The sequence below is a fragment of the Priapulus caudatus genome, unplaced genomic scaffold, assembly GCF_000485595.1.
Source record: "Priapulus caudatus unplaced genomic scaffold, Priapulus_caudatus-5.0.1 Scaffold1322, whole genome shotgun sequence".
Classification (NCBI taxonomy): Eukaryota; Metazoa; Priapulida; class Priapulimorpha; order Priapulimorphida; family Priapulidae; genus Priapulus; species Priapulus caudatus.
The window spans coordinates 143-13,208 of NW_014578383.1; the positions used below are offsets into that span (position 1 = coordinate 143).

Here is a 13,066-nt window from a genome sequence, read left to right on the forward strand (position 1 = left end):
CAGCCTATTGCCGTATGCTAGTCGCACTCAGTAATGAGTGCCTGGCCCAGAGAAGTCTCGATCTCTGGAAGTGGAACACGTTACTGTCTACATTTTGAAAATGTTCTATGCAAGTCTCTCACGTGCACCTGGAGTTCTTCGCGCACTCCCTGGACGTTTATTCCGCACGGACTGTCCAGTATAAAAGTAGAAGGAACGTACCCTGGGTACGGTCCGGTATACCGGAACGTACCCTGGTACTATCTAATATGCCGGACCATACCTCGCCTACTCCACTAACGAGTCTAAGGAGTCGCCTACGCCTACTCCCTAATCCTATCAAATAGTGACCAGGGTACGTTCCGGTATACCGGACCGTACCTAGGGTACGTTCCGGTAGTACCCTGGCCTGGGGGACATAGACCCTATGAGCTACACTTACAGTAGGCCTAACTAACAATAACATTGACATTGTTAATGTTATGCTACTGTTAGTGTTACTGTTACTGTTAGTGTTAGTGTTACTGTTCGTAGCGCATCACGTCAATGCTTTGATACGCTGTACGTATGAGATTACGTAGTTAACCACTTGGTTTTTCACTTGTAAATGCATATGAACTTTTAAAGCAGTATCATAGATATGTGATAAGAGCATGACCTGCTGGCAATAAACTAGGAAACCGGAGATTATAAACTCAAAGTTATCCTACATGTTAATGAACGGCGAAGTTCGTCCGCTAACAGTTCGGATGCTCTATACAGAGTACAAGAGGGCGTATTTTTGAAATCTGGCGTAGATTGGCTCCAATCTCCCTAGAAGATGGCTGCTATTCACTTCGTTTTAAAGTAACAAGGCAAGAACCCAGTCTAACTTGGTCGAAACGAGGCGATCGCAGCGTGACACATTTTGTACAATGGCTGATGCATTGGGAGATGAGTGGTGGTTAACGAATGACGGTACAATACACTCGTATTAAGCGCTTACAACTAATTAAATGCTACAGATAGCGAGTTAGGATTGAGCAGCTTAAGATTACATTCACGTGCACTGCAAAGCGTCAATGAGCTTTTCACTATAACGAGTAGGAACAAGTTGAAGTTGCATATCATATATGTAAGGCCGATGAAAGTTGATGTCATGGTTCTCGTCAGCGCCCGCATCAAATTTACTCGCGCACCTAATAAAAGTTCAACAGCTCATCGCTGAACGAAATTCGCGCCGCATCAAAAGTCGGCCCATACTGAAATTCCCGCGCCTCAAAAATCAACAATCTACCAGTCAGGCACTACATGTATGGAAGACAAACAGTAAAAATTTGAGTAAAAACTGTCAACAAAGAAGTTATGACATTTTTCAATCTTATTTTGCATATGTAGCAGACACTGATACCCTCACTAAGTTCTATTGGTTTGTAGATGAAAGATGAATGTTGATCTAAATCCCTCATCAAAATCTCAACAATGCCTGACGAGAACCATTAAATCAACTTTCATCGGCCTAACTAAGAGTAAGAGTAAGAATCAAGATTATAAATATAAGTCTGTACTGTAGATACAATAATGTAACCCAAACCCAAGAGGATAGGGATATCTATTGGGTTTGGGTTACATTATTGTATTTAATAAGTCTGCTACGTACAGTCACACTGGTCACTGCACTTGGAACGGGCGCAAATCCACTTTAGGCACCTTAGGCTTAAGCCCGGCGCACACGTGAGTTATTTTACTCAAGTAAAATGACGCATGAGTCAAATTACTCAACGAAAATCCGCCACTCACGTGTGCGCCGGGCATTATGTATCACGAAGTGATGCACAGAAATCTGTGTATCATCAACTGATGCACAGACTTTCCGTATATCAAGGAATGATGCAAAAACCCTAACCCTAACCCTAAGTCATAAAGTATAACCTTAGCCCTTAGGTATCACGAAGTGTGTTAAGGATACTCTCCACGTTGTGCATGAAATTTCATCGATTTTTCGTTTTCAACTTTATTCGATGGCTAACACTATGTCAGGGCTCGAATTAACCGACGGCACCGACGGCAATTGCCGTGGCTGCCCCTATCAATCGCCGTACTGCCCCTGAAAATTCAACCCGACCGACGGCAGTGACCTGCCTTGCCCTTTTCTGTAATTGCCGTCGGTGCCTCTGGCTAGATTGGTTCGCGGCCGCACTGTTTGTCGCAGAGCGTGTACATTGTCTAGCAGAGCGTGAGGCCGGATACCAGTCTACCCTTCGGCAAAAACAATAACGTGGCTGCCCGTGGTTGAACACGAATATTTAAATGCTGCACGTGGACTCGGCCCGCGCGCGATTTAAAGCGCGGTAAACGACGCTCGCGCAAGAATGGCCAGCTTGTACGGTGTGTAGCTTGCTAGTTAGTGCAGTAAATTTAGAGAAATTTTAGTAGAATTCATACGATGACACAAGGTTTTTCATAACAATGGTCTGGGTCTGGGCTAGTGAAAGTTAGGTCAGGGCTAGTGGTTTTCCTCAGTTACTAGCCCGATGGTCTAGTGAAATAAAAAGTTAATGTTGAACCCTGTTACTGTACTTCGATCCATTAGCAGAGGGGGTACAGGGGTCGGTGTTACGGTGTTAACTTACATGGGGGCGGAAGACGATGTACATGTGGGCGGGAGACGGTCTGTACATACACGGTAAAATTTTTATTAATTTGTTATGAGTTTTCCTTTATTTTACAAAAGTGCCTTGGTGCCCTTCTCAAATTGTGAGAGTTGCCTTGATGCCTTTTAAAATTGCCTTGGTGCCCATCCATTTTAGAGAAGATTCAAGGCAATTTCTCACATGCCCCCAAAAAATTGCCTTGCCCCTCTCGTCGCTTAATTCGAGGCCTGCACTATGTGCCACCTGTGTACATGCTAATTTCGTCATATAACGGTACATGTGAACTGTCAGAGCGTTTTTGCTTGCTCGCGTACATGTGTAGTAAGCAGCGGCTGACGTCATTATGACGTCAGAGACATGATACAACCACGATATTTACTAAGCCGGTATCATTAAGCGTCAACCCTGCTACAGCTGTCATTACATGTATTCATGTACATTCATGTACATCTGCTAGTGATCCAACAAGTATCCCACGCCCAAAATAGTTCTAACACCTCGCAACACACCTTACTATAGTGTGGTACATCGCGTGCGTTTGTTGACATATTAGCTTTGTGACGTCAGGATGAGCGGAGTTCGAGCGTTCTGCGATGGTAACCTCGAAATTTCTCAGAATTTCTCAAGGTCCATGGAACATTTTACCAATTTAGTGGTGTCAGTTAGTCATGGATATGTCGCAGTAAGTACTAACAATAGATATATCACATACGTTCACCCATTTTGCACACTCATTGTGAAAAATAGAAAAACGCTGATTTCTCCGTTTCGATTTCTGACATAGTAGCCGATGTATAAATGGATATTTCTCTGTGATTACAACTCGGATTAATTTAATTTTACACTCGTTTTAATGGTAACATATTGTGGTAAAAAAGCGCGTCAGGGATTGTTATTATATTAAGTGCCATACTTTATTAGTTATGCCTCTTTATTCGCTAAAATTTTCTATTTTAACACACAACTTGATTTTTAAGCAGTTTTTTTCGAGTTTTCTCGGTAAATATGAAAATTAAAGAAAAATCCTGACGCGCTATTTTGGTCCATATTGTGCTTAACATGTGGCAAAAATTTTGTATCCTCACTCTTTCTGGTAGTTGAGAAATATCCAAAATACCATTTTTAGTATTTACATAAAAATTCAAAATTTGTGTGGTAACATAATTAGGTGCTGGAAATTTCATGGAATTTTTTGGCTTGAGCATAGAGATATATCTTCTCTATAAATAAAACAAGTGATTGATTTGATTCATTCGCCAATAAACGTTTAATCTTCATTAGAGCAATACCCGTGCACAACGTGGAGAGTATCCTTAAGCTTAGGGTTAGGGTTAGGGTTACTGATTAGGGTTAGGGTTACTGTTAGGGTTAGGGTTAGGGTTTTTGCATCATTCCTTGATATACGGAAAGTCTGTGCATCAGTTGATGATACACAGAAATCTGTGCATCAGTTGATGATACACAGAAATCTGTGCATCACTTCGTGATACCTAAGGTGCCTAAAGTGGATTTGCACCCTTGCAACGTCTCAATAAAAAAAGGGTAAATAAACACGAAATGTATTTACTACCAAAGTCATGTTTCTCTACTTTCTTTTACCTATTAGTATTACTATTAGTATTATTGCCGATAACTTCCTGTAAATGCCGTTCAAATGCTCCTCTCATCTGCAACACACGACTACACCGCACGCACGCACGCTGCTGTGCGCAAACAACACATAACACACAGTAACACACTATTAAGTATTGTTGTTGTTGTTGTTGTGATTCGTATCTCCTTCTTCACGAGTACGTGGTCTGACTGGTATAGCTTGTTTCTTTGTAGCTATAGTCTCTCGCACGGTGTTATCTCGTTGTATAGTTAAAAACCGCCGGAACGAGACAAGTTGCGCCAAGCTTGTACTGATGTTCTTTAAGCATTGTGTGGCTCGTTCTGATGCGGTTGACTTTGCATTCAGTTGCTCTATCTGTATTGCTGCGCACGCTTTTAACTGTGACTGAGGGCTTGTTCTGGTAATAGGTTCTTCCTGTTTGCGATATATCCCATATTACTACCCTACCCTACAAAGAGACAAGCTATACCAGTGAGACCACGTACTCGTGAAGAAGGAGATACGAATCACAACAACAACAACAACAACAATACTTAATAATGTGTTACTGTGTGTTATGTGTTGTTTGTGCACAGCAGCGTGCGTGCGACCGATGTTGCCATTTCCGTATAACTGCTTTCCTGATCTCTCCTTTTGCCTCTGACAGAGACAGGGGTGTCCGCTAACTCGTTCGCTAACATTCCCGCATGACCAGCAACCCTGCAAATGTCGACGTCAATTTCCTTGTCATAGAGCTGTTTTACACGTTCAAGGATGTCCGTAGTGAGCGATGTAAAGTTGTTATCCTGGGTCGAATTTGATACTGTCAGGGTGGCACTTTGACAGTCTGAGAAGATTCTAATGCCTGCAATGTGGTGTGTAGTGGAGTAGTTTACGGTTAAGTCAACTGCCAAGTAAATTGCATAGAGTTCTCCATGGTAACTACTACTTTTCTTGGACACAGCTTTCCTGATAGAGGTTGGTTGACTGTCCATTCCGTTCGCGTAGATAATGGCAGATGCTCCACACAGGCCAAGATTACCGAGTGCTGATCCGTCAGTAAAGGCGATGATCCAGTTATGGGTCTCGCTGATCTGTTGTTGTGTGATATTCCTGGCCTCGGAGGCTTGTAAGTTGTATGGATGTTCTGGTCTTACTGTTTCCTAGTGTTTGCCAGGTGTTGGTGGCTCTTATAACGATGGATGAGTGCATACGTTCCGTCAGATACACTGGTTCGTGATCGACCTGCCTCGGGTCGAACTCTCTGCACAAGTCTTTCATGGCCATTTTCATCTGGTGCAGCGGCGTGAGGATACGGTGGTCCATGTAGCTCCTGTCATCCCGGTGCTGCAGCACCATGGACCTAAGATGGTTGGTGTGTGGCTTCCTATGGATGCGTATAAATTCCTGTGCCAGTATCTCCTCGTAGCTTATTCTGAGCGGTGGTACGTGGGTCATCACCTCCAGAGCAGATGCGGGTGTCGAATTTAGGGTCTCTGATGCCCTGAGGAGTGCAATCTGCTATACCCTCTCCAGTTTCCGAATTTGGTCTTCGGAAGCACAGCACCAAAATGGGTATGCAAATTCGAGTAGGGGGCGGATACAAGCCTTGTATAGGGAGGCCCCTATTTCCATCTTTAGGCCCCCAATATTGGCCATCAGTGCACTGATTTTGGTTAGTGCCCCCATTGCTCTCCTTGCTGTGTTATCCGTGTGTGTCACGAATGTCAGATGTTGGTCTAACGTGACCCCTAGGCAAACTTTCTCACCGACTTGTTTAAGTGTTCTGCCTTCCACTTTGATGTTGATTACCAGTCTTGATGTTGAGAAGTCCAGTCTCTTTAGTGAAACAGATGACCTCTGTTTTGGTGACATTGATGTTAAGTCTCCATTTCTTGTTCCACTCCAGGATCTGAATGACTTTTTCCTGCATGTCCTGTTCTGCCTCGGAAATATCGAGGTTCTTGGTCCACGCGAACAGGTCATCGGCATATGATACTCGTTTTGGTATAGCTATTGTCATTTCCCTGATGAAGATGATTTAAAGTATCGGGGAGATAACTGATCCTGGAAGTACACCCAGATCGGTGGCGATCCACGTCGATTGGAAGGAGTTGATGAGGTTCCTTGCCTTACGCCCCTTGAGGTAGTTCGCCACATACAGTAGCATATGGCCTCTGATTCCTGCTGTCCAAAGTTTGTGGATTACCCCTACGTGCCACACGCTGTCAAAAGCCCCCTCCAGGTCAACAAATGTAGCCACCGTGTGTTCGTTTCTCTTGAAGCCCTCTAGAATGTCCAAAGCAAACGTAAGGATCGCTTGTGTGATATTCCGGTTGCGTCGATATGCAAACTGTAGAGGGTCCATTAGTCCGTTTGCTTCAAGATGCCATACCAGACGACGACAGATGATACGTTCCATCAGTGTTCCCACCACGCTTGTCAAGCTGAGAGGTCGGCTTGCTTTTTCTACGTGGTAATCCGTTTTCCCGGGTTTAGGTATATAAATCCTGTTCTCCTCCTTCCACATGTCTGGTACTATGTGATCTTTCCAGCAGATCTGGAAAAGTGTGTGGAGTGCTTCGCGAGTCATATCCCCCGCCTCCGAGATCTTTCGGGGCAGCACTGCAACTGGCCCTGATGCCGACTGTATTTTCATCATCTTTATAGCTGTATTGACTTCATCGATGTTGAGGTCTGTGTTGTATATATCTGCTGTGTTGGCAGCATTGTGTTCCTCCGTTATGACCTGCTCTGTTTCGGTGTTGATTTTATCAAACCAGTCCTTGTCAAAGCTGTCTTGTGGTACATGTGTTCTAAGTATATGAACATCCCGCATCCTGTTTGAGATTTCCTCATCGTCAAAGGTGTATTTCTCGTTGTTTAGTCGGAGTGGTTGTACAACTGATGTGTTGTTCTCTTTGATGATATTATTGATCTTTTGCCACATATTTCCCCCTGACAGAGTGATCTCCTCGCTGATTTTTTCGCTCCATGAACTTAGCGACTGCTTCTTGTGCACGTTTCCAGTTTTTTGGGTCTCTCCGTTTCCTGTACCGGTTTCTGGCCACTTTACATTTCCTAAGAAGTGCTTTGACAGTGTGTAACGCCTCTATACGGGTACAGGGGGCTAAAATGATAAAAGATGAGAAGAACACAATTAATTGGTTGTGAAAATGGCGTCAGCATGTGGAATGGCCACTTTTATTACTCTCATAATTGTCGCCATGACCAAAACATTCATAATCATACAGAGTAATAAATATACAAACAGTCATGAACCTCAAAGTAACAAGAACTTGTTCATGCTTTAGTCTTAAATTGACCAATAAATCAAACTAATGACATAAACCACAAATCTTTTCATATGCTAGTCTTCCTCCTAAGTTCTATTCACGACACAAGGTCTTAATGCTTCTATATATGCATTCGTAATAAAAGTCTTATTCCTCAACTAATCCGATAATAAACCGATTTAAATTTCAGTGTGAACGCAGCTCACATTCTAATAATACATATCAAATCACTGTGGTTATCACATATCACAATCACATATCAAATCACATATCAAATCAAATTACTATCTATTCACCATGTATCATATACAGTAACTCGCGTTATATCCATGTTATCATACATGCATGGCTATAATTATAGAGAGTGGGATGCATGTGATTCAACCATTACAACCTATAAAATAATGAACATTTACTGAAGTTTAAAAACCTACCTTATTATATACCTGTTACTTTTAAACTACCTTCAATATCTCCATCACTAATCATAAACCAATTACTATGTGAACACATAAGTAAGTAGTAACACTACAGTAACACAACTACAGTACGCAAGTACAACTACATACTACTGCATACTACACACTACGCAACTACATACGCAGTACAACTACATCCTACCTACACTACACAACAGTAATACTATCTACACTACAACTCCGTTCTGAATGTATTTCTCTCTCAAATTATCTCTTACTTGTGAAATAACATATCAATCATAATCTCAAAAGTGTCACTCATAAACATTCTTATAGCAAATCATTCATTATATAAAAGAAGCTTACCTAAAATGATAAAAGATGAGAAGAACACAATTAATTGGTTGTGAAAATGGCGTCAGCATGTGGAATGGCCACAATCACACCCTACTTACACCTAATTACCCTAATCACAACTCATTGTTCTCTCATCTCGAGTCTCTGGACTCTTCCATTTTCCCGGTGGGTTAGGTTATTTTCCAATTGCATTAAATACAACAAAAATGGGGGGGGGCATAATCAAACAGACAAAACAAACAAGTCTGTCTGATCAGGATTACAAGTGTCTGTCATAAATGGCTTAGAGTGTGAGCATACTTTTTTCCTCTTTATAGTAGAGTTTGCGCAGTAATTATGATTGAGTCTGTAAACGACCTACATGCGTCCTCCGCCGGAGTGTCAGCTGTGATAGCTGTAAGCCAATTCTCCATTTTGGTGTCGATGCTGGCTTTCCAATCCTGCCAATCGGTCTTTTCCAAATCCCATCTGGTCTTTGTTGGTTCCCTGGGCTTCTCGTATTGCAGTATTATTGGCGAGTGGTCCGAGTTCACTACTATCTGGTCGTCGACGTGCCACTTGCCAGGACAACGTTCTCCTCGACTAAGAGTGACGTCCGGGCCACTGCTGTGACCGCCGAAGATCCTCGTTGGTGTGCCGTCATTCAGAATACTGAAGCCGTGTGTCACAGCAATAATTTCCAGCTGTTTCCCAAGTGTCCAAGCTATCCCAAATTTGTTTCCATTGTCCCATTGGTCCCATCATGCATTGAAGCCCCCAGTCAAGATGATGGGTGTGCTCTGTGGCATACTGTCTATGACGCTTTCCAGTAGCACTAGGTCTTCTCTGTTACCTGGTTGTATGTATACTGATGCCACGAGTATTCACTGATTGGAAATACAGGTTTCAATCCATATTGCCTCAAGATCGTCCACTTCGATGTCAAATCTGTGCACCGCCTTGATGTTTTTGCTAACAAGTATGGCCACCCTTCCTCTGTTGTTTCTTTTCCGGTTTTTCCAGAAATGGGTGAAGTTCTTTACTTTCGGTGTGTCATCTGTGTTCCATGTTTCTGACAAACATAGAATATCCAGTTTGCTAGTAGCAGCGTAGTTTTCTATGTACCGCTTCGATGTTGATATTGCTCTGGTGTTTAGCTGGAGTAGTCTCATGTTGTTCAGAAAAATAGTAACGATGAAAATCACGGTTGTTGTCCTTATACCTGCTACTTGCTTCATAGTTGTGATAGGAAGCAATTTCACATCATACACTCTGCGAATAGATCTGACTTGAAGATTCTGTTTTATTGTCAGAAAGTTCTTACATTTCGCCGAGTCTGCAAAATGTTCTTCGTTGCAGTTTACGCAATGTATAGGTGCGTCACAGGGTCCACTTTCCCTATCGTGTTGACTTCCGCATCTAATGCAGGCCGCGTTGAGTCTGCAGCTCCTAACTATATGTCCATACGTCTGATACCTGTAACACCTGATTACTTTATTAGCCCTTTTTGGTTAACACGGCAAGTTGTTACCACACAGTTCAACACCCGCGCCTAGAGTCTGTGTTGCCGTGGAGCTTCTGCGGAAACATACACTTAATTACTACGGGCAGTGGTTTGGTGGTATGTCGGTTCCGGAATTGTTTTATTAACTCTGTTTCCTTGTATCTACACTCAAGTGCTTCTACTATCTCTCTGTCCGTGAGCTTGGTCTCAACGTTCCTTGCCACAACCGTGTTGAGCAGTGTTCTACTTGCTGGTTTATGTGGCTGTACATGTCTGGCGAGTCAAATGCTCCCTCTGGCCACCTATCTAGAGCAGTCCTTTCGTCCTCTTCCGTGTGCAGATGTAGACAAATACCTCCTGCAGGAAGCAGGTATGCGTGATATACTCCTAATGTTGGTTTATGTTTGTTTACCTCAGCCAAAATGCTCTTTGAGTGTTGGTACTTATGTATGTTGTCAATTACAACAATATATTTGCTATCTTTATCAAATCCCGGATCGGATTGGTCACCGATGTTGATGATTGGGATATCCGCTAATGATGGTATACCTGTGTTACCTGATAGACTGACCAAGTTGACAGGTGTAGCAGTCTGTACGTTGTTATGTTTATTGTCTGTACTGTTATCACTAGGGTGTGCCGACACTGACTTGGCCGCTGTGAGTCGGCTTGAAAGTTCAACTCTAAGTGTTGTCGATGTTTGTATGTCACTAAGTTGACAAAACAAGCACTTATATGGTAAGTGCTTTTCCAAGTTTGTGTATTTATTCAGTTCCCTGACAGTAATACCTGCACGTAAAGTGTGGTGCCACCATTGATTGCACTGGTCACATATTGCACTTGTGTGCAGTCATCAATTGTTACTGTGCAGGGGCAATTTCCCTTGTCCGTGTCTGTAACTGCTATTGGGGTTGGTGCTCCACGCTTAGTGAATTTACTTGCCTGTTGCACTATGTTGGATTTAGCAGTCACTTTACTCTCTGGTGTTATGTCAGGTTTGTTTTTGGCTGGTTTTGGGCTGAAGAATTTGGGGTTTGGTTTACGATTTCGTCTAGTAGTGAAATCCGGAGATGCCATTCGCTAACAGTATACAGTTAGTAGTTGGGTGATATTTGCTCCCTGTTGATTGTATAGATGCGCGTATCCACAGTGGCACGAAACGAGGCTGCAGCCTACACTGACTACCGAGTCCCATTTGAGCCGTAGTATCTTGGTGTTGGCTCCGAAATGTCAATATATTCAAATTATGCAGATTACCTGACCTGATTACCAAGGTAAGTTATGTTGGACTTATGAAATAACCAGTTAACTTTGCAAATAACTTGGTTTGTAAGACGTGAAAAATTTAAGCCGCCATCTTGCTCGAAACCGGACTTCCGTCGATCGAAGTTTATTATATGTGTTGTTTGTGCACAGCAGCGTGCGTGCGGTGTAGTGGTGTGTTGCAGAGGAGCATTTGAGTGGCATTTACAGGAAGTTATCGGCGATAATAGGTGAAAGAGAGTAGAGAAACATTAAGACTGGTAGTAAATACATTTCTTGTTTATTTACCATTATTTTCTTTTATTGAGACGGTGCAATTAAGTGCTTGTGAGTGAAAAGCTCATTGAAAAGCTTTCTGCCATTCTGGCTGTCAGTGTTACCTTGGAGTAATTATTTCAGAATGATTACTCCAATGTGTTACTAACGCTGTAAGGGTCTATGTCCCCCGGGGTACTGCCGGAACGTACCCTGGTACTATCTAATATGCCGGACCGTACCTCGCCTACTTCACTAGCGAGTCTAGGGAGTCGCATACGCCTATTCCCTAACCCTAACCCGAACCCGAACCCTAACCCTAACCCTAACCCTAATCCTAACCATATCAAAAAGTGACCATGGTAGGTTCCGGTATACCGGACCGTACCCAGGGTACGTTCCGGCAGTACCCTGGGGGACATAGACCCTATGAACGTTACTAACACAGACTCGGCCACACAATCACACCGTCACACACACCAATCGCATCGTTGAACTCATAGATATCTACTAGATATCTATAGCCTATATAGTATAGGTGTATACAGTAGGTATCTATGGTGACTTTGCATAGCCATGTAGTTATTCAACTTATTCAGTTATTGTGATACTAGTAATACAATTGAGTTTATGATTATGTAGTCATAAGTAGCTGTCTCGGTACGACCATGATAGTACTTTAGTAGTATATTGAAAAGCGTATTCATTTTAATATTGGAAAAAATGTCATTTTGCAGAGCCATCAACACACTGTGAGAGTTTAGAGCAACCAAAGGAAAAGCCAGCAAAGTTAAAAGGTGGTATTGGTGATAAAAAGTTGAAGAGGAAAAAGGCTACAACAAGCACTGTCAGTGTGGGAAATGTGGGCAGTGGTGTGCTGACGCTAGCTCAGAAGAAAGAGCTGCACCATGAAAAAATAGATAAGAGTCGGACTAAGCGGTCGAAGCTTACTGCAAAAAACGAATCCAAGACGCAAGTGGGAACGGCAGGTGTATTAGAAGCTGAGCCATGGGAACTGAAGGACAAGCCAAAAAAGAAGAAAAAGAGAAAGAAGAAGGTATATTTTAAAATAGTCAACATATACTTGTATTAAATTAACAGAATTGAACAGATGTCAAAGTCTTCATAAGGTTGTCTACAATTACAGTTGCAGCTAGACGTGCTCGTACACATTAGCTAGGCTAGCTTATGGATACAAACCAAAGGAGTGAGAAAGAAAGAACCAGAGCAAGATTAACTGAAGGAAAGAAAGAGGAAGAGAGAAAGACACGAGTGTCTGGAGGGAAGGTGAGAAACAGCAGGGGGATGTGAAGAGAAGAGCTAGTCATGTAATGTCCTTCTTAATTCATTTTCTAGAAGATATCTGACGATCTTGCGGATAAGCCTCCCTCAGCACCATCTGCTGCAGATTTGCTACAGTTCATTAAAAGCCAGTCGGAAGGCACGCTGTCTACCATTGAAGCAGAGGAGGTGGAGCTACAAGGTTTGTTTATAAATTATGCCACTGCAGTTTCTACCAGAAGTTGATTCTCATATACTATCTAAATACCATCTGAAAAACAAACTGTCATTATTTGTATTATTAAATCAATAATCCCTTTGTGCATGACTAATAACTAGACAAACTGCAGCCGGATAAACGCGCGAAGCGCGAACAGCGCCACACTGGCGCCATCTATGGACAACTCGCTGCCCTATATTAGAATACTTTTCACGAGGCCTTTCAGGTATAGGATAAAGCCGTAGAATCGGTCAATTCAGCAGTTCTGGCCATTGCAGAAGTCTTT

At 42.6% G+C, this 13,066-nt stretch overlaps 1 protein-coding gene across 1 annotated transcript in view; it reads left to right on the forward strand.

The window, feature by feature from the left end:
- The first annotated feature begins 820 nt into the window (after positions 1-820).
- The window catches only part of LOC106816237 (protein CMSS1-like), a 17,216-nt gene continuing 4,970 nt past the window's right edge, over positions 821-13,066 (forward strand). The window contains exons 1-3 of the mRNA XM_014820814.1: positions 821-936; positions 12,017-12,336; positions 12,636-12,762. Coding sequence (XP_014676300.1) covers positions 894-936; positions 12,017-12,336; positions 12,636-12,762 — 490 coding nt within the window. The 5' untranslated portion in view covers positions 821-893. The remainder of the gene's footprint in view (positions 937-12,016; positions 12,337-12,635; positions 12,763-13,066) is intronic.